Source organism: Nymphalis io, chromosome 10 (assembly GCF_905147045.1).
Source record: "Nymphalis io chromosome 10, ilAglIoxx1.1, whole genome shotgun sequence".
Lineage (NCBI taxonomy): Eukaryota > Metazoa > Arthropoda > Insecta > Lepidoptera > Nymphalidae > Nymphalis > Nymphalis io.
The window spans coordinates 3,799,989-3,823,453 of NC_065897.1; the positions used below are offsets into that span (position 1 = coordinate 3,799,989).

The following is a 23,465-nucleotide window of genomic DNA, read 5'->3' on the forward strand; positions in this document are numbered from 1 at the left end:
TAAAAAACAACTAAGAGTCACACTTTTTGCATTTGATGATAATGTTTTTTTATAATATTTTTGATCTAAAAGATATTTAATAAGAGAAAATTTCTAACTAAACTATAACCCGACAAATTAAACTGTGTGAATTAAATTATATGAATACTTTTGTTTTTAATTTTATTCTTTATTCAACAAGTAACAACTGTGCTATTCCATACTATACTACAAATGGATTAAAAAGACAGCTACGTATCTACAGTCACTATAATTCCTTTGTTATTTGTGAGAAAATAATATGATTAAAATTTATCATTTTGCCCTGAAATTTCTAAAGGTTTTAGTATTTAATTGATTTCTATTACCAACATAATAATTGCATATTAATAATGTCGAAATTAAAACAACCAATCAAAACGACGGACGACTGCGTATCTGAATAGCAAGCAAGGCACGACGTCTGTACCGACTTTACTGTTGTGTGAGCAGGAGGTCTAAGCTTCTGAGGACTGTGCAAACTGATGTAAAATTTGTTTCTGTTGTGAGTTGTGACTATGTTGCGTGCGACAGTCGCAACTCGCAAGTATCTCTATTAGTGTGATCACGATCAGTTGCATTAGCTGTGTATTTTGTGATGATTAGATTGTATAAATTGTGTTTTTATGACATTTGCATTTCACTGATAATAATTTAGTAAAAAATTAAATATTTAATTTTACTGTTGTGTCGAGTGAATAAGTGACAAAATGGTATATTTTTGTCAATCAACGAAGTCGACGATCCTATGTATAGTTCCCCGATCTTTGCAATATTAGGAGCCATTTACACATGGCGAGAAGTCACGTAGGCATTAGTGAATTTTAAACGTGGGATTTTAAATTGTAATCTATTTCTGACGGTTACTATTATTAATGTACTTCTTAGAAACATGGATAGCAAAAATATTCAAAAAAATGCTATGCAGAAAAGTGCTGAATTTACTTTCACACCTCCACCGGAGGCGCCCATATTTGAGCCTACGGCCGAAGAATTTATGGACCCTTTGGGATATATCGCTAAAATTCGTCCTGTCGCAGAAAAAACAGGCATTTGTAAAATAAAGCCACCTGCTCGTTGGCAGCCACCTTTTTCTCTAGACGTAGATAAATTAAAATTTGTTCCACGGATTCAAAAAGTAAATGAGTTGGAAGCCATAACTCGATTGAAACTTTTGTTTCTTGAAAAAATCTTAAAATTTTGGGAATTACAAGGATCTCCGCTAAAAATTCCTATGATTGAAAACAAAACGTTAGACTTGTATTGCTTAAAATTTTGGGTTGATGAAGAAGGAGGATTTGAAAATTGCAATTGTCCTAAAAAATGGCGAAAGATAGCCAATACTATGGGTTACAGTCAGAGTACAATAACAATGAATTTTCTCAGAAGTAATTATGAAAAGATTCTTCTTCCTTACGAAATATTTGAAAAAAGCAAAGCAGATATCTTAAAGACTGTCAAAAAAGTTGAAACTAAAACTGAAATTAAAGATGATAATGATACTGGAAAGCAATTATTTAAAGAAATTTTAATAGAATCTATAACCAAACTAAGAAATGAAAATGTTGCTGATGAGAAACCACATACAAGTATCAAAAAAGCAAAGACAGGTTCAGATATTAAACCTGATCATGACAGTGGAAAGTTCAAAATGGATTTTGAGGATATCAAGCGTAACAGAGAATTAAGAAAACTAACTTGTTATGGACCTGGGCCAAAAATGCCTGGTCTGAACGATGAGGAGTTTGATATTACTAAATCCAGGAAGAGACCTAGATATGATTTAGATCCATTGGCTATATATATTTGTGCTATTTGTCACAAAGATCACAGAGATGATTTATTATTGATTTGTAATGGATGTTCAGACACATATCACACATTTTGCCTCAAGCCCCCCCTTAGTGTGGTGCCCGATGGTGATTGGCGTTGTCCTTGTTGTATTGCTCAAGAAGTCCATAAGCCAGCTGAAGCTTTTGGATTTGCTCAAGCAGAGAGAGAGTATACCTTGCAACAATTTGGTGAAATGGCAGATAAATTCAAATCTGATTATTTTGGAATGTCTGGTCATTTAGTGCCAACAAATGTAGCAGAAAAAGAATTCTGGAGGATTATATCATCAGTAGAAGAGGATGTCACGGTAGAATATGGTGCAGACTTGCATTCTATGGATCATGGGTCTGGTTTCCCAACAAAATCATCACTCAATTTATATCCTGGTGATCAAGAATATGTTGACTCAGGATGGAATTTAAATAACTTGCCTGTATTAGAGGGTTCTGTTTTAAGATTTATTAATGCTGATATATCTGGTATGACAGTACCATGGATGTATGTTGGCATGTGTTTCTCAGCATTTTGTTGGCACAATGAAGATCATTGGAGTTATTCAATTAATTATTTACATTGGGGTGAAGCGAAAACTTGGTATGGAGTTCCAGGTAATGGAGCAGAGCTTTTAGAAAATGCTATGAAAGCAGCAGCACCTGATCTTTTTAAATCACAACCGGATTTGTTACATCAACTTGTTACAATAATGAATCCCAATATATTGATGGCAGCTGGAGTACCAATATATAGAACTGATCAGCATGCTGGTGAATTTGTTGTGACATTTCCCAGAGCATATCATGCTGGATTTAACCAGGGATACAATTTTGCTGAAGCTGTTAATTTTGCTCCTCCTGATTGGCTTAAAATTGGTCGTGATTGTATAATGCATTATAAAAATTTAAAAAGGTTTTGTGTATTTTCACATGATGAATTAATATGCAAAATGGCACTGGAAGGAGATCGTCTAGATTTAGACACAGCTTTGCAAACTCAGAAAGAACTAGTTCATGCTACTGAAGAGGAGGGCAGATTAAGAGCATTGATTGCTAAAAATGGGTTGAAAAATGTCCGCAGGACTGCTTTTGAACTACTTGGGGACGATGAAAGGCTATGTGAAATTTGCAAAACAACTTGCTTTTTGTCTTCTGTGTCATGTGAGGATTGCAAACATATGGCTTGTTTACAACATGCCATTTCTGAAGAATTTTGTCAATGTTCTTTGAATAAAAAAACATTGTTTTACCGTTATGATATGGATGAACTTCATATTATGTTACAGACAATTGATTTTAGAGTAAATAGTTTTGATAAATGGATGACTGAAACAAAAAACATTCTATTGCCAACCGCTCCAGATATTGGCAGACTTCAGAAACTAAAAGTTTTAGTAGATGAAGCAGAAGAACTCAAAATACCAAAGTGTACATTACTAACTCAACTAAAGGAAGAATACACTAAAGCTACCGATAATGTAGAACCAATTGTTATTGAGTTAGATGATGATTAAAAATTATGCTTCATGGAAAGAACCGAGCATTAGTACAAAGTAAAAAAAAAAATTATTTTATATTTATATAATTTCATGAGTGGAAAAGCAAAATAATATGCATTTTAGTTGCTGCACAAGTTGTAATAGTTTTAAAGGTTAAATATTTATGAGTAAATAAAAGTTTTCTTATTCATGTTCAACTAATATTGTTGCTAATTAAATCTAGCGTAATTTGTTCGTTACAAACACCTACTTACAAGTATCTACTTGTACAGACACTAAAATTGCATCAAAACTTTTTTGCCATTTAACAAATGTGATGGTCTAGTTTGTAAGCTACTGATATAAATGGAAGTTTATTTGATATCATCACAATTAATAGCAGCTGAAATAAGATATATATTCATTTTGTATAATGTGAATAGTATACATTATGTACTGTAAGTATAATGTATAACATAATTAAAAATTAATTATAATAAATTAGTTTTAAAAACTTAACGTCTGTGTATTAACATTTTGTATCTAAAAAAATATTAGAATTTTGGAAGTGATGTTAAGAATCCCACCGTTTTGAATAAGATGTTCTTGTAATAAGGAAAAAAGTATTTAATTTTAGAACGTAGTAATAGAAAATATTACTATTGTTCCCTATGATAAATTTGATCTCATTAAGTACTCTGGTACTGGAAATTAAAGTTGATATATTGTGGGATTTACTTTCATTAACTATACTCTTGTCATATTTTGACTTTAATTTTTCTTTCCACAAACAGAAAAGGCCTAGTACTTGATAAATAATTGCCTCGTCTTGTCTTGCCTTTTTATTTTATGTTGTTACTTATTAATGTTGTTGAACAAGTGATTCATTATAACAGTTCCGGAATGCAGTGAGTTGTATGCAGTGAGTTGAAGAAGAATAATCCCATAATGTCATTAATTGTCTTCTAGTGCTATCAATTTAACAAATCGGGATAAATATATTAAATCTGATCCTGAAAGTTTATAAAAATGGGTAAGCACAGGTAGCACCATAAGACACTAGGATAAGCTCGTATTTCTGAGGTTAGAATTAATTTACTAAGTACCTTAAATTTAGTGTAAAAGGAGGCTATGATTAATGAGATGTATATATATATAATGGGAATATATTTAATAGCAACTTAGGCAGTATTCCTATTTATTGTAAATTAAAATAGTTTACACAGTACTATAGTCTTGGAATAATTATTATGTTGATCACAAATGAAGATTTATGCCATTATTGAAGGATAAGCAAATTTTAATTATTGACAGGATTCTATGACTCAATTGAACTTTTATGTGATTTAAGGTTTTTCATTGATTAATACATGTTTCTTTTGTGAAATGTTGCATGACAAAACTATGATTATCATTGCTGCAAATGCACACACTTGTACCGTTTTATGAAAATTACAAAAAAATATTTAACTAATGTTAAAAGCCTTTGGTTTAAAATATATTTAAAATGAAATATCGTGTCTATTTCCTAATGATATTTGTGTTCATGTTCTGTATTTGAGATTTAACAATTGTGAGAAGAAACTTTCCATAAATCTGTGTTAAATTTAAATAAATAATTTTAGATTGTGAACTTTGTTTGATTTTTTATAAATTAATTATTAAATAGTATTTATAATATAAAATAGTAATCATATTCAATTCAGTAGTCAACTAGGAACATTTCTTTATCTGTTTATCTCTTATCTTTTGCACTTTTTACTATGAAGTACATATTTGAACGAAATGTTACTAGTAGTTCTTCAGATATGGCATCAAAGATTGCCAATTTTCTTTTTTATTGACAACCTTTATTTACTGGATAATTGATATTTCATAAACTGTACTCATAAATGATTTTATTTAATGTAATTCCCAAGATTATAGGATTGGAACCATTCAAGTGAAGAAACTGGTCGAATTTATTAAGGAAATAAAAACTAAATTTATTCATGAAGCTGTGCCTTTATTTTATAAAATGGTGTTAACTTAAGTGATTATATAATAATTATAAAAATATCTTACGAAAATACTATATATATATATATATATATATATATATATATATATAATTATTTGGTTTTACTCATGATTTAATCACGATTAACGCTACACTGAATAGTAAATATAAGTACGTGTCATCATAAGTTAAAAAATTACATTTGTTTATTATAAAATAAAGATTAAAAAAATTATTACACAAATACACAACAAAATTACAATTGATTATATAAAAGCTGATCTTTTAATGTTACATTACACATTTATATAAAATATAATATAACAGCTATATCAGGGGATAGCAGCCGTAACATTGGTCAATTCTTTATATTCAGTTTACATATTGCGCTTGTTCAAAATAAATGTGACGATAAGGGCAAGGGAGTGATGATCATGTCCTATTAATTATTTGTGCATATACTTCAAATTTAGTGGAGACTTTCCGCTTTAGATATAGAGAAACTAACACAATATTAAAGAACTGTAAAAATGATACATTTTATTGAAGATTTATATATATATACATCCAAAATCAATCCGTTGCGTTATTATTTTTAGCAGATTATTATTTTAACAGATTCATACATTATTTAATATGTTTTTATGATAATAAACGTTGATGTGAGTGTGATAGAAATAAAATAAACAACAGTATAAATAACAACTCTTGCCAATATGTAATTTAAAATTTGGCTTACACATCTTATACATTTGCTGATAAAATAATTTCAAAATATTATTAACTTTCATTATAAATGTTCGTTTATGTTTTGGACGAGATATGCTTTGCGATGCTTAGCGGACGGAAATATTTGCTATTAGTCCAGGCTTATTAGTACCAAAAATGCGTTCGCTCTCCATAAAATCCCGCTACACGATTTTTCGATTGGATTATGTTAGAGGTAAATAAAAAAACGGTTTTAATCATCCCAGACCCCGAGCGTTAGCCGGCATCTTGTAAATTTCGCTGCAAATATCTCGGAAACGGTGAGTTTTACGTTAAAACCATTAGAAACCTTTTTTGTAGAGTATAAAATTTGTCATCTTTTTTATTTTAAACTTTTTTCTCTATTGTTAATATTTTCCGAGATTTTATGCAGAGCGAATATCTAAAAACTTTAGACTATATGCTTTTAATGGCTTATAATCAGGGACGGGTATAAAGGCCTAGGTCGAACACAAGGATTAGTTTTCTCAAGAGAAACATTGATTTAAAATGTTTCAGCTAAACCTGTCTTAGTTATTCACTCAAAATTAGCCAAATTATTAATTATATTACTTAATATTAAGAAAAATAATATTAAAAACCTCTTATTTTCGTTACAAGGCAAATGATAACATAATATTAAAAGTATTTGTCAGGTTATGACTTATGTGTAGAATATAATTTGAATTCGTATGTCGACAGTGATAATTAAAAACTATATTAAATGCGAATTCAAATTAATTATTAACAATTAAAATGAATATGTAATATTAATCCGTTTTTGTAAAAGCATATGTAATAGATATGCTTTAAAGCGACATTCTTATAGGAATCTTCTACATTCACTAAAGGGCCAGCCCTAGGGATATCGCGAACGGGCGAGTCTTTCCGTGCGGGCTGCAATTTAATTTAATAAATGGCACGCCGCTGGCGACGCGGTAATATGATTCGTCACTTATGTTATAAAGGACTTTACAAAAGCCGCAACTTCGTTTTCTTTTCTGAATTGTAAATTGCTTTTCGCCCTATTGGCCTTAGTAGCATCATCGGTTATTATATTGGAAAGTCACAACGTTTATTTTATTTCTGAACGTTTATCAGTAGAAATATTTTAAAATGTTTGATCTTTGTGTTTTTGTTTGATTTTATATCATCGTCAGCCATTTATTGAAATAAAAATATATTATTAATATTAAAAAAAGTCTGTCAACATAGTTATGATAGCTATGCGGAGCTTTAAATGAAGCAGAGCTGGTATAGCGCTCTAAAATATATTCATAAAAAATTCTTCCAATAAGTTGTATTAATAAAAAAAATCTAATTACTAGATATTATATAAGTTCGAGATTTAAAAATAAATTAGTTAAGAATATAAAAAACAATATATTAATAAGCTAAGAAATAATTATATAAAAATATATTAAAAAAATAAAATCAGTCATTGTGCAGAAAATATCACAAATCATATAAACTAAGCTATTTAATAAAATACTGATAAATTAAATATCTGAACGGAGATACAATGAGTTCTTAAACAGTGTATAGCTCTTGTTGCTAAGCAAAAGCCAATTCTAATAATAAATCGTCATTTTATCGCAATCGAATCGAAGCGTGATCGTTGCCGTTTATCCGTTTTCCTATTCTACAATTTAATCATCGACTATTGTTATAAAAGTCGAGATGGCCCAGTGGTAAGAACGCGTGAATCTTAACCGATGAACGTGGGTTCAAACCCAGGCAAGCACCTCTGAATTTTCATGCGCTTAATTTCTGTTTATAAGTCATCTCGTGCTTTTCGGTGAAGGAAAACATCGTGAGGAAACCTGCATGTGTCTAATTTCAACGAAATTCTGCTACATGTGTATTCCACCAACCCGCATTGGAGCAGCGTGGTGGAATAAGCTCCAAACCTTCTCCTCAAAAAAGGTAGAGGAGGCCTTAGCCCAGCAGTGGGACATTTACAGGCTGTTACTTACTTACTTGGTATAAATGTTAACAATTAAGTTTGCTTTTGTCACAACAGTATATGTTAACAACATATCGGTTTGATTCCGATTCGATTGAATCGGGAAAATATCGTAACCGTTAGAGATTAATAGAATTGGCCGCAGTCTACACAAAACAGTTTTATTGAAAAAATGTGAGATATTCAAATGATTTTTTTTTTTGAACAAGATTTAACTTAAGAGTATTTATATAAAAAAACTGCACCTCTACAAAAGAGAAATTGACAACTGTTGTGTTCTCTACTCGATTTAATTTTTAATTATAGAATCGATGCAGATTTTTATAATTGTCGGTAACTTTTTAAAGAATAACAAATAGTTGCAAACACAGAAAACAACTTTTCTATACACATAGACACATAGCATACCAAACACTTAAAAAATCATTATGTATTATAAAGTCAAGTCAAGTAAATGTTGTAAAAACTTATCAGTAATGAGTATTGATTACCAAGAAAAAAAATCTTATAATTAATCGATAATTTAAGTACAATTAAAAAAAGGTGCAACGTGCATTCGTTACATAAAACTACGCTTAAGCATAACGCTATATATTATTGACAAAATACGCCAGCGAAAAAAAAAAAAACAAATGGCCTAACCCATTTAAAAAAAGAACATAAGAAAACAATTAAATTGTTGCCATAGCAGCACTACATCTTAACAACTGACTCGAAATACGCTTTCAAAGGAACAATATCGTCATAAAACGTATTACAGATTAAAAATAGAATCTTTAACTAAGTTACATTATAGATCTGTATATTAATTCTGGTTGAATAAATTCGTATATGCCATAACTATTTTCAAGAAATACTTATTAATAAAAAATATACTTCATTATAATAAAAAAAAAATCTTAAACATAAATAACTCCCTCAACCACTAACACTATAAATATATCTTTTAAAATGCACGATTTCATCAACATACATTAATAAATTAATCATATATATCTATATTTGGTGTAAAGTTTTAAAAAAAAATTGTGACTGCTGAAGTTTATTATTTAAAATTAACCTAACCACCATTTTGGAAAATCGAAGACGATTTAACCGATTTGAATTCTGACGTGTGATTGGTCGGGGATAGCCGATGACGCAATCAGCGACCAATGAGCGTTCACTTTCACCGAATTAGTCAATCTGACCCTGATGAGCATTTTCCAAATGATGTAAGACGAATTTATTCGGAATGAATTAAATGCTTTTTTTTAATATTTAACGTTTTAGAAGTAAAATATTTCAAGGTATGTTCGGGTAACTTCGGATTTTATATTTAACTTGAAATTTTAATTAAAAGCTATGGTCGCGTTTTATGTCGACTTTTATTCAAAGACCTCATTATCAGCGAATTTTGAATAAAGTGAATTTGTTAATCAAAGCTATTTTGTTTTTCATTTTTCTAATTGTACGAGGTTAGTCAATTAGTAAACTTATAATGAAAATTGTTTCAATTTTTCGTAACTAAGCCAGCAAGATGCCAGCTTATTGTGCCTCGTTACTAAATTGTAGTATATTTTAAAACGGCATAGCAGATAGCTGCCAGTACTCAAAATTTTATGTATAGAGTCATTTTGATAAAACATTCTTCCCCTAATCCGGTTTTACCCTAACACATATTCATATTTATAAATATCCTTTAATGTAATGTAATGTAATGAACTTGGTGGTTGCAAATTCGACTATCATTTTAAAACGGAGATTGGAACGAAACTTCAAATCTTCAACATATAAGAGCAATAATCACAAACAATATTACGAAGACTCGAGAGATTCCGTGCAGAGATTTTTTAGGATTCCGTTACACAGGACAAAACCCTTATGATGAGACAGGTGCCGGTACGACGATAATTTTTATATTTATTCAAGTCAATTAATTCAGAAATTCTAAGGAATTCTCGAGGAGTTCGACTCGCACGGTGCTGTTTCTTAGCTAATAGATTCATAAATGAAAAGTTGAAGTTCGATGTGTGTTGTTATCCCGTGGCCGAGACGGAGTCCCTCATCTCGCGGCCCTTGGTCTCGATGGGCAGCGCGAGGCAGGCGGCGGCCGCCACCAGCGCCGCCACGGAGTACACCGCGGTCGCGATCATTATTGAATTCTTCAGCAACACCTGCGAATAAATAATTAAATTCAATGACAACGAAACAAACAAATTAGACAAACTATGTGTTAGAAGTCGCTTTGCGTTTTCACATGACATTTTATATATAAAAACGATGTATTCGCATTCCGCATATAGCAATAGTCTTAATTTTATTTCCATTTTTACTTCACGCCCATTTTTAATAAAGCCCCTCGTTATATATTGTCCTTTAATTACTTGTTACGTGGTGGTATGACTTTGTGCCCGTCTGGGTTGGTAACACCCACTCATTTGATATTCTATCGCTAAGCAGCAATGCTTAGTATTGTTGTGTTCCGGTTTGAAGGATGAGTGACATAAAATCTTAGTACCCAAGGTTGGTGGCGCATCGGCGATGTACCCGATACCAATGTCTATTAGCGGCGGTGATCACTTAATACCATGTGGCCCACGTGCCACAAAAACAAGTCGAGATGGTCTAGCGGTTAGAACGCGTCAACCTTAACCGATGATCGTGGGTTCAAACCCGGCAAGCACCATTGAATTTTTATGTGCTTAATTTTAGCAGTTACACAATAAAAAAAATTAAAAAGACACATTAAAATGGTTTGACAATCCGTGTTGTAAAATTTATACGAAATTTCAGCTGAATTGAGTTGATATTTTAAGAATATATTTGTATTTATACCTGGGCCACGTAAGGTGTGATCATAGCGCCGAGTCTCGCGACACCGCTGCAAGCGCCGACGGCGGTTGATCGTAACGCCGTTGGATATACCTTTAATAATTGAAATTATTTTAAATTTACATGTTATGTACTGATATACAGTAACAGCCTGTTAATGTCCCACTGCTGGGCTAAGGCCTCCTCTCCCTTTTGAGGAGAAGGTTTGGAGCTTATTCCACCACGCTGCTCCAATGCGGGTTGGTAGAATACACATGTGGCAGAATTTCAATGAAATTAGACACATGCAGGTTTCCTCACGATGTTTTCCTTCACCGTTAAGCACGAGATGAATTATAAACACAAATTAAGCACATGAAAATTCAGTGGTGCTTGCCCGGGTTTGAACCCAAGATCATCGGTTAAGATTCACTAGGCCATCTCGGCTTAAATTAAATTTACATATATACAAATATATAAAACGTTTTTTTTTTAAATGCCTATTTGAAAGGCGACTCAACTAATATTAACTATATAAAACTTATACTAGAAGATCCGGCGCGTTCCGGGATGGTTTAATTATATAATACTATTATATATATAAGAAGTTGTGCTTCGCAAAATCACTCGCATTAAATTTAAACAAGTGTCAAGCGGTAATTTCATATTCTCGTAATAAATATATTTGGCATTTTAGCCGCAATCTTGACTTAATTCAATTAAAATGAAAAAAAAAAGTGAAATTATGTCAGTGCCAAGGTACCGACGAGAATTGATGTGTAAACATATGAGTTCATGTACCAATCTCACGCACACATCAACACAATTAAAATAACAAATCATACGCTGACGTCATCTGACGCTCGAATTCTCACTACGATATTTACACATAAAAAAATAATAGGAAACTTACCTCAGGCGTGTAGACATACGCCGCTTGAAACAGTCCTGCGATAATACCACGAGCCAGGAACAAAACGCAGGTCAAAAACGTTCGGCTGCAATAAGCAAATTTATTATTATCTTTTTCTTTTTTTACTTTAGTAATAAGTAACAACTGTACAACCATTTCTGTAACACTGTTGCACAGTACCGGCCTGTTAATGTCCCACTGCTGGGCTAAGGCCTCCTCTCCATTTTGAGAAGGTTTGGAGCTTATTCCACCACGCTGCCTTAATGCGGGTTAGTAGAATACACATGTGGCAAAATTTCAATGAAATTAGACACATGCAGGTTTCCTCACGATGTTTTCCTTCACCGTCAAGCACGAGATGAATTGTAAACATAAATTAAGCACATGAATATTCAGCGGTGCTTGCCGGGTTTGAACCCACGATCATCGGTTAAGATTCACGCGTTCTAACCACTAAGCCATCTCGGCTATATAACGCTGTTGATTACAAGTAAATATAAATAAATAATTCGATTGATACGAGACTTCAACATTGTCCAAAATTGATGACACACGTGGAGGACGGTGTTCGCATTTTTAAACTTTGCAAATTCCTAAATCAATATTCAGCACTCACGTTTCAAAACAACGTAACGTATGAATGATATGTACATGATAATCAACTGAAAAATTTAAAACCAATTAGGAATATGTAAATTAAAAAAAAATATTGTACCAAAATAAATCTTTAAATGATTAAAATAACTTATCCTTCTTTGTGATTGGACGCCCCGCATACCTTCTTTCACTTATTATAATATTATAACGATTATTAATATATTATTTTATGCTAAAATAAGAGCAGTATTATCACGTAGACTAACAAATAATCTACCGAAAATCGATCTTGTGATTGCGGATTCTTTCACAAATCACGCGAAATATATTAGTGAGCTTATTATTATTGTTTATTTTAATCTTTTGTAATGCAGATTGATCATAACTTTGATCGGCAATAAGTCCGTATTCTTCATTTAGGTACTATTGCTTTCCGCTTTCGATAGAAGATAATATCGACGTAGAATTCAGATATATACATTTCTTACATATTAATTTTATTAATTGACGAATTTAACCTTCTCCTCAAAAAGGGAGAAGAGGCCTTTAGCCCAGCAGTGGGACATTCACAGGCTGTTACGGATACGGACATTTTAATTTTATATACACACTTCGAAGCTCGATAGTTACGATATAGAGTCACGGCATTTTATTGTAAATTTGCTTTAGATGAAAGAAATGCAAATAAAATTAACAATCTCGAATGTGAAGGATGCAAACATACTACGGCATTGGTCACATAGCGATGTGAGAAGCCTACTTGTAATGAAATAAACTGATACTGGAAGAAACCTTTTTTACGTAAAACGGATATGCCCCTTGGATAGGGGCAACTGGATTTGGTAGGGAGGCGGTATTCTCAAATATCACATATGACAAAAGGTGTCATTTTAGAACTCATCGCGAAATCGTATGTCGTATTAGGGTTGAGATGTACCAAGTTTGGTTGGCCCCAATCCCAGGATTTGGTTAATAAGCACTTGTGATTTCAGACACAAGTTTATACTAATCGACGTGTTCCCGAGGTGGCCTTTTGGACTCAACTACTTCAGCCCATCGGCCAGATAAACTAGAAGATCACCGGTGGTAGCTTTACGTTTAATTCAATACTGTAACATGGCGATTCAAATGTGCCCTTATTAGACTACGTATTTGACAAAGAAACATAATATGGTAAAAATCAAATTTAATAGATCACAGTCATTAAGGATTTTTTCAATTTATACCATTGGCGATACGGCATTGTTCACAAATCATCTTCAACATTGACAATAAACCTAAGACTAACGTTGAAATGCATTTTTCATCGAAACAAACTCTTATGACAACACTATCGGTGTATCAATGTTTGATCTTCAAACTAAAAACTTATAAATACGACAAATTTTACTACTATCCGTAATCCGTAACAGCCTGTGAATGTCCCATTGCTGGGCTAAAGGCCTCCTCTCCTCTTTTTGAGGAGAAGGTTTGGAGCTTATTCCACCACGCTGCTCCAACGCGGGTTGGTAGAATTCACATGTGGCAGAATTTCAGTGAAATTAGACACATGCAGGTTTCCTCACGATGTTTTCCTTCACCGTAAAGCATGAGATGAATTATAATCACAAATTAAGCACATGAAAATTCAGTGGTGCTTGAGCGGGTTTGAACCCACGATCATCGGTTAAGATTCACGCGTTCTTACCACAGGGCCATCTCGGCATTTTACTACTAAGGTACTTAAAATGCTCATCACGAAAATATCTACTTGTTTTTGTTGATAATATATATTGAAAAAGTATTTTTCCTGAGTTCTATTTGTTGAATTAATATGCTATGGATACTGTATAATAAATACATGAAAGTTTTTTTTTTAAACTACCCGAAATATAAATAAAATCAAGAATAACGCGAAAATAGAGGCGAAATTGTATGGGCGAGCGAGAGACGTTGGGCGATGTGACGTCACGCGTCGCTCGGTCGCTCCAGAAAAGAATTTAAGAAGAATGTTAAAAAAAACATTTTTTGGAGATATCGTAAAAATATTTTCGCCAGTATTATAAAATAAGCTCATCTTCCTACTTACTTAAAATCATCTTTTTATTTCATGACAACTTCCACGTCTTCAATTATAAACTAATGAGTTGGACTCACGGTTCTGTAGGAAAGGGGGGGGGGGGGTGTTTGGATTTTTGCGTATAAATAATAATATCACGAATTGTTGCAATAGCAATAGATATCGAAAGGCTGTGTAAACTTCAATTATTAATTCAATTGTCTGTCACAGGGACTGTATCTTGCACTATTTCTGAGAGATATATAGACGGCGAAAGCTTAGTAATAGGGTTTTACCATTTTGAATACGGACCCCAATAATGTTTTTAATATTAATAAACATTAAAAAAAAGTACTTACTTTTCATTGTAAACCAATACACAGACACAAATAGCGAAGATGACGAACTGGGAAGCCATCGTTTTCTTACGGCCATACTTTTCGATGATAAATATCGTGGCGAATATACCTAAAAAAAAATTTACATTAGGTCCTTGCATATGAAATTAGCGTTTTGTCGTACTGACCACTTTGATCTGAAATATCTCCTCTTTGGTTAAGAATTCCAAATTCAAATTTATAAATTCATTTAGCTGGTACATTTGAGTTTTGGAAACAGTCTTTCATTTGTTTTTTCCTCATTATTTTTTTCTTTGGCGTCGCTTATTACCGCACAATGGAAAATATGAAATATTTACAGAACCAAACTCGTGGACGGCCGGAGACCAAGGTGGAAAATGAAGAATTAAAGGCTATTATAGAAGCGGATCCATCACAAAGCACTTCAGAGATAGCTGCAGGCTTCGGGGTAAGTGATAAAACTGTATTAATCGACTTGAAGCAAATCGGGAAAGTAAAAAAACTGTAAAAAAGCCGAGATGGCCCTGTGGTAAGAACGCGTGAATCTTAACCGATGATCGTGGGTTCAAACCCGGGCAAGCACCACTGAATTTTCATGTGCTTAATTTGTGATTATAATTCATCTCGTGCTTTACGGTGAAGGAAAACATCGTGAGGAAACCTGCATGTGTCTAATTTCACTGAAATTCTGCCACATGTGAATTCTACCAACCCGCATTGGAGCAGCGTGGTGGAATAAGCTCCAAACCTTCTCCTCAAAAAGAGGAGAGGAGGCCTTTAGCCCAGCAGTGGGACATTCACAGGCTGTTACGGAAGTTACGGAAAAAAACTGTACGATAATCGAAAGCGCTCGTCGCAATGGCTGAACCCTGGAGACCCAGCCAAATCCTGCCCTAAACGAAAATTGACTCAGAAAAAGTTACAAGGAGTGTTTGGTGGACTAGCGCCTGTGTCGTTTACTACAGCTTTCTACAATCTGGCCAAACGATTACGGCAGATTATATAGCTGCTAAACAATCAAGATTGGTCAATCGCTCTAGGCCACTGCTGCTTCACGACAACGCAAGACCACACACTGCACAACAAACAACCAATAAGTTAGATGAGCCACAATTGGAATGCCTCCGACATCCACCTTATTCCCCGGACCTTGCTCCAAGAGATTACCATTTTTTCCGGAATTTAGACAAATTCTTACAAGGAAAAAAATTCAACTCATATGCGGTAGTCCAAACCGCCTTCAAAGTTTATTGATTCTCGCCCCCATGGTTTTTTTAGTAAAGGGATCAATGAACTACCTATGAGATGCCAAAAGTGCATAGAAAAGAACGGTGCATATTTTAATAAATTAAAATTATTTTACAAAAAAAAAAAATTGACTTTATACTCCTCCCGTACAAGACGCCAATTTCATATGTAAGGACCAAACATATACTAGTTGATGGTGTAATAAATTTGAAGGTAATCTTCGAGTCAACCCTAAGTTGAACAGATTAAAAAATATAGTTAAAAAATTAGCTGGAAGAATAAAAAAAAACTTATAGGTACCCGGAAATTCGGCAAGAGTGGTCCATAAGAGGTCCATGTAGTCGGTGGTCTGCAGCGGGCGGCAGTCCGCCGCGCACGACTCCTCCCCGCCGTCGGCGTCGGTTTCGAACAGCTCCGTCGTCATCAACACCAGCCCGTAGTAGCAGAATGCACACGACATCCTAGTATAGTAACAAATATCACATTCAATATTGTTTTAGATTATTTCAATCCATGATCCATCCATCCAATCATTTCAAGTAACATGAAAAAAAGTTTTTAACGTGTCAAAATATACTTTATTAAAGTGAGTTTTTAATAACAACTTTTTTATATTTATTTTACGGAATATATTAAACGTATATCCACCACCGGTTCTACCAAGAAACGGCAAGAAACAAGTTACTCTTTCACGTATTAAGTTACAAAAAATAACTATGTTAATTATACACAATTAAAATATATAGGAAATATAAATTCTATAATTCCTGAGACAAGGACAAATCAGGTTGCCGTTTGCATCAGTGTAATACACACACTGACTAAATTCGGTATAAACCGGTTTGCGCTACATACCACGTGCCTCGAACTCTCGCATAGCGTTAGAAGTTGTGAAGTTTTCTCACCAATTAGTTCATACTAAACTATATGATGGTTAATGAACAGGGTAACTTACGTCACAAAAAATGATTCAATGACTATGAATGCTGCTTTTTTAAATGATTACACACCCTGGGAATGGAAAAAAAGGTATATATAATTTGTATATTGTTGTATATTACTTCTTGTGAAGGCTGAGATATAAAAAAAACCCGCTGAGTTTCTTTCGCCGTTTCTCCTCAGGTCTGAGGTGTCTATTTCCGAACCGGTGGTAGATTTATGACAATCAATAAGCAAGTGTTTTGCGGGCCGGCAAGGCGGGGACGGCTAGTACAGAACATTCTTCCCGACTGTACTGGCCGTCGTCGCGTTTGGACTCTACTACCACCTACCATCAGGTGGAGTAGAGTCATTTGCAATCCCGGGGCATATAAAAAAAAAAGTGTAACGCTTCTACATTGAATAAAGATTTTTGACTTTGATTTTGGCTATAATGAGCTTCGAAAAAAATTAGTGATGTATGCAGACTGTAGCGGAATGTGGATGACTTCGAAATGTCTGGTCTTAAATAAAAAAAAAAAAAAATTACGTTTGATATGTGCTACTTATAAAAAAAATATATATTTGTTCATATATTTATCTGCTGACCGTTCACCACTACAAACGCACAAACGTCTTCAAATTGATTTGACTGAATTTTAATAACAACTCAATATAATGTTAGCGTGACGCAGATTGTCACTTGTATTGAAATATTTACCAGACAACGTGTCAAAAATTGCATACGTACCATATAATCCAAAGTAAAAGGCTGGTATTCCTCAACTGGGGTATAAGGAGATGTTTCAATCGCCCACGTTGACCGATGCCGACCGAATCGTCACACACCAGCCGACCGAGGAGCATTGGACGACCGTTGTCGTGTGCTATCTATTCGAGAGCATAAAATAATCTTTACTTCGCTTAATTTTTTTCGAATCACTGTGTTCGATATGAATTCGAATGATATTTCGATCCCCAATGAATAATTTTACTAGTGGTAGAGCTTTGTGCAAGCTCGTCTGGGTAGGTACCACCCACTCATCAGATATTCTACCGCAAAACAGCAGTACTTGGTATTGTTGTGTTCCGTGTAGGGTGAGTGAGCCAGTGTAATTACAGGCACAAGGGACATAACATCTTAGTTCCCAAGGTTGGTAGCACATTGGTGATGTAAGCGATGGTTAACATTTCTTACAATGCCAATGTTTATGGGCGTTGGTGACCACTTATCATCAGGTGGCCCATATGCTCATCAGCCTTCCTATTCTATAAAAAAAATGAATATCATAGGGCATAGATTATTCAAGATCTCCACCGATGATGTCGGTAGGTCATAGGTCGGATAGGTTATACATACTCCCACAGGAGAACATTTTGAAATTGGAGAATGGTATTGCTCATTTCCACTCCCAAGTTATGATAATATACATAGGACCATTTCTTCACCTACTTTATTTATATAAATTATATTATTTACCTGTTCTAGAGTAGCTAAGGCTTTATCAGGCTGACCACTCGCGACATGAAACCTGGCCGATTCTGGAAGCCACTGGAATCAAATAAATGTAATATTTGAAACAATCCTTTTTTTATCTTAAGCCTTTATCAATAAATTCCCATAATGCCTAAAAAATAAACATTCAACGCAACAAACAGCACAACGTATTATTATTACTTTAGAATACCAAAATAATATTAAGTAATTTAAAAAAAAAAACGACAATATTTGTGATTCAAGTTCAAATTATTTAAATTGAAATTGATATCAATATGAATATTTTACACAATTTTATTTTTCTAGCAATAACCGCGGCTGTGCCAGCGTGGAATTCAGTTTGTGATAAAAACCCTTCAAAATCTTTCATCTTAATATATACAATGCCTATTAGAATACACATAAAATATTTGAATTATTAAAATGGCTGGTAACTGGTTTACTGGCGGGAGAGCTTTGTGCAAGCTCGTCTGGGTAGGTACCACCAACTCATCAGATATTCTACCGCAAAACAGCAGTACTTGGTATTGTTGTGTTTCGGTTTGAAGGGTGAGTGAGCCAGTGTAATTACAGGCACAAGGGACATAACATCTTAGTTCCTAAGGTTGGTGGGGCATTAGTGATGTAAGCGATGGTTAACATTTCTTACAATGCCAATGTCTATGAGCGTTGGTGACCACTTACCATCAGGTGGCCCATATGCTCGTCGGCCTTCCTATTCTATAAAAAAAACTCTATATTAATTTAAAAAGAAGCAGTTATTTTGAAATCACAGACAGACACTTCAATTTTATTTATTTGTATATATGCCAAAGATTAAATCTGTAATTTTGTAGCATAAACTATGAAAAAAAAAATTAAAAAAAAAAACTTGGACATTCTTCTAATCTCAGAGCCTTTATAACTGTATACATATATATATATTTTACCTTCCAGTTTCAATCCAAGGGCAGACTGTAGAAAATTAAAGTGTATTAAAATAAATGCATGATTTCACATTAGTTTTTAGAATTGTTGTTTATTAACTGCATATTTTACCATTACTAGTTAATACTATATATAATAAAATATTGAAATACTAAGACTGGTTTTTATAACATTTATAGTTATATAAATGATTCTTCTCAAAGCAAATTAGAAATTTATAGCGAGCATGCTACTTTAAGATATACAATATAATGATAAATTAATCTTACAACTTTATATATATACAGAAACTAAAATTATATGTGTTTAAATGAATATATATTTACAAAAAAAAAAAATGTTTCGTAATTTCTCAATGAAACATTCATTTTAATGATACATGTGATATAAAAAAAATAACATAATAAACATATAAAATGTATATTACTTACAGGGCATATAATAGCAAATATGAGCAGTGGTATTGTTGATAGGGCTAATAACCAATGCACACCAAGAGTCGGCATCACAACGAGCGCTAACGCTACTTCTAAACATGCACCGAGCGCCCAGAAGCACTGAAAAAAAATACTTTCATAAGAACATATTACATCTTTATAGGGACAGGAATTATTGATTTTCAGTAGTTTTTAATCAATGCGATAAACAATCAGCACCTTCTGTTATCGTTAGCATTAATGTGACAAATAAATTGATATGCATTAATATGATGCTTTATTGTAACATTTGCTTTTATAGAATAATTATATCAATTTATACTTACATCTAGAAGAACTACGCACTTTGCTCTCTGTTTTGTTGGTAAGAATTCTGCATATAGGGTCACTCTAAAACAAGAAAAAAGATTTATTTAAAAAAATTGATACTAGATGTGTTTGTGATTTTTGAATAATTCCTTTAAATATATAATTTAGTCATTTCAATGGATTTTTTTTTTTATATTTCTGACTCTCGAAGATGTTCTGCACTAGCCGCCCCCGCCTTGATGGCCCGCAAGATGCCTCTTCACGCCTCGTTTGAAGGAACCCGGGTTGTAAGAGGAATTTTAGTGTCTCTAGGAGGAGGAAATTTAGTGTCTCTACTAATGAAATACAGAAAACGAAAAACGGATGGTCAAGACATTTACATTCTTGATTTATCAATTAATCAAATTAATTTTTATACAAATTCAATGTCAGGGATGGGAAGCGTTAAATTCTATAAAGGAAAAACACACTGTGCGCTCATTTGGGGAAACCTAGGCTATCCATGCAAGTCATACTCAAACTATGCAAATTTTTAGATTACAGATTGCAAACTAATAAAATCAGTTTTATAATGCAAATTTTAAATTTGGAATTTAAGTAAAATTAATTGTTATTAATAATTTTGAATTATAAAATCAATCATCAATTAATTTTTTTGGTAAAAACAATATAATATTATTAATTTAATGTAATATGGGTGGTATATATACTTACGACTGTGGCACACAGCCTATTGCAAAACCTACAAGGCCCCTTAGGAATAGTAACCAAAGGAAGTTCGGAGCTACTGCACTTAGCAATCCATAGTAAAATAATAAAACTCCACACATGCTGAGTGCCTGAAACACAATGAAATAATCTGTTATATTTAAATCTAACAAAACCCATTTTTAATTTTAATATTATTATTAGTTAAATTTTATACATTATGTTTAGGAAAATATACATTCTCATTATTAAAACTTACAGTTTTTCTACCATATCGATCACTAATATTGCCCCAAAATGTTGAACTAAGCATCATACCCATGAATACTATAGTTGTAGTTAAAGCTTGTTGATACCTGTAATTAAAAAATTATTCATTACTAGCCATGCCTTACAATTTCTCTATCCTTGAATTTTTTTTTATATGTTTCTCCATTTAATTTACTTTATTTTAAAAATTGTGATTATAAATTGAACAAAACACTTATCTTAGCGAAAATGATTTACAGCCAATTTTACACTCATTGTAGTTTACTTTTAGGAAAAAATGCTTAGGTTTTTAGGTCAGTAGTTTCAGAGATTAAACTTAATTCGCAAGCAAATTATACAATTATTAATAATTTTAATTAATTAATTATTATATTAAGTAATTGCGACAATTTATTACCAAGCAGTTTCTCAATAAAATTAATATTGAATCTATACTTATAAAACCATTTACCCTAACTGAATATCAAGGCACAGCTAAAAACTACCAATTCTAGAAAGCTGAAATTTAATAAGGAATTTATTTGCAAATTTTAACTATAAGGGGGAAATTGGTTCTTAATGTGGTATGTATTTTGCTTATATGAAATCAGTACAGGCAACTATTCATTAACATAATATTGAGAAAAAATAATTTTTGATAGTTTTTTTTATAAATTTGTCCATAAAACTTACTTGCTTATATTCCATTCGCAGTGAAGTGCCGGTGAGAGTATGCTTAAAATTGTCATTTCCATTGAATCAGCCATCCAGCAAAGTCCAGTATACAAAGATAGTTTTACTTGAAACCAACCAAACCCTAATGCATTTACAGCTTGTGTAACGGTGAAAGTGTCTGTTGAGAAAATGATAAATAATTACTCATATAAATATCACCACAAACAATTTATTTACTGTAATGCGTTTTGATATGCATCACATTTTCTTGAAAAGCTATATTTTTTTATTTTATTTTAAAAATAATACAAATTTTTACCATCCGGAACCACCGACACAGATGCCATTTCTATTTCCTGTGGAGGTGGCATTGGGGGAGACGATAGGCGACCGTCTCCCACATTTTCATCCAAATCCTGATAGCCCTTAGCTCTGCGCATTTTTATGTTGTTAAAAGATTATTCTGACGTGGAATGTTCTTCGGAGTAACGGGAAACTTGTCTGTAAATACCAATTTGATCTACTAATAAGCAGAGTTAACAATGTACTGTTATACTTTTTATTGAATTTTTTGACGTTTGGCATGTAAAGTTTTGTATAAGGGCATTTTTATTGATATATTGTATACTTTCGTATTTATTCAAGTATTTTTTATTTTGAAATTTAGAACTGTTATGACTTTTATATTCAATGTCTTGTCACTTGTGTCAGTTCTGAATTATGACTTATGTCAGATAAAATGTGACTCAATTACTAGATCTTGTACAATTAATTAACAATTTTTGTTTTTTTATAACTAGTATACTAATTTAAAATAACGCGAAATATAGAGAACATTTTTTTTAGTAAATAAGCATGTATGTATTTACCATTAAAAAAAAACTCATTATAATTTCGCATATATCATAGCGCGCTGTACACGCAGCTGCCGCGCTACCGTCGACGTCGATCACAGATTAGTTTTTAAGCCTATTATTATTATATAGGTACTGGATTTTTAAAACAAGTAATAGTAGCAATGTATGTAATTGATGAGTAGGTAGATAAATAAATATATGCCTGATTTTCATTAAGCAAAGCTCATGGCAAGTTATTTTATTTTTAATTATTGTGAGTTCATTTAATTTTAGGCCTTAGATCCAGGTTACAAAATATATTAGGGATCTCAATACTATATAAAAAGTCGTTGTTCGTAAAATCCTTTTTACGATACGATAGGTGTTCCTCCACTAGCGAAATGATAATATAGCAATAGACGCTATCCGAAAATGGTTAAGGTTAACGGTAAAATTGGCACAGGTAAGGTAAAAAGAAGGGGTTCCGATCTATCTAAGGCGACTGTTGGAGGCGTACCTCCAGGATCGGGAGGTCGTATGGGCAGGAGGCGATGGGAAGTTGGTCCAGCGTCGGGTAGGCTGCGGCGTTCCACAGGGGTCGGTTCTCGGCCCAATTCTTTGGAACGTCGGCTTTGATTGGCTTCTGAAGGCACCCGTCCTTCCCGGTATGGGGGTGTTGTGTTACGCAGACGATACCCTCATTACCCCGACGGGGCGGGACTTTAGGGAAGTGGCCCGCCTGGCCGAAGTTGGAACAACTTTGACTGTGGACCGAATGGAAATGCTGGGCCTGAGAGTCTTCATATCCAAAACGGAGGCCCTCCTCTTCCACGGTCCATGGAGAGGCCCCCATCGGGGGGCGAGTATCACCGTCCAGGGGACGGTGTTCAAGGTGCAGGTCCAGATGAAGTATCTGGGCCTGATTC

The 23,465-nt window shown here is 33.2% G+C and overlaps 2 protein-coding genes across 3 annotated transcripts; one reads left to right on the top strand and one right to left on the bottom strand.

Annotated features, from left to right (window-relative positions):
• Positions 1-464: 464 nt before the first annotated feature.
• On the top strand, positions 465-13,093 carry LOC126771241 (lysine-specific demethylase lid-like). Of its 2 annotated transcripts, XM_050491019.1 has the most exons (3): positions 465-3,486; positions 3,522-4,895; positions 13,081-13,093. In XM_050491019.1, exon 1 carries the CDS (start codon positions 911-913, stop codon positions 3,356-3,358), a length of 2,448 nt encoding a protein of 815 aa, XP_050346976.1. In that variant the 5' UTR covers positions 465-910; the 3' UTR covers positions 3,359-3,486; positions 3,522-4,895; positions 13,081-13,093. The 2 variants fall into 2 exon arrangements, with proteins under 2 accessions (XP_050346976.1, XP_050346975.1); XM_050491018.1 differs by having other exon boundaries at positions 465-4,895.
• On the bottom strand, positions 9,000-22,330 carry LOC126771297 (synaptic vesicle 2-related protein). Its single transcript, XM_050491109.1, has 13 exons — positions 22,023-22,330; positions 21,722-21,881; positions 21,039-21,135; positions 20,786-20,910; positions 20,089-20,152; positions 19,757-19,882; positions 18,381-18,452; positions 17,652-17,791; positions 16,283-16,443; positions 14,735-14,843; positions 11,741-11,825; positions 10,852-10,941; positions 9,000-10,190 (listed from the first exon to the last, which is right to left on the bottom strand). Exons 1-13 carry the CDS (start codon positions 22,141-22,143, stop codon positions 10,053-10,055), a joined length of 1,488 nt encoding a protein of 495 aa, XP_050347066.1. The 5' UTR covers positions 22,144-22,330; the 3' UTR covers positions 9,000-10,052.
• Between the last annotated feature and the right edge of the window lie 1,135 nt (positions 22,331-23,465).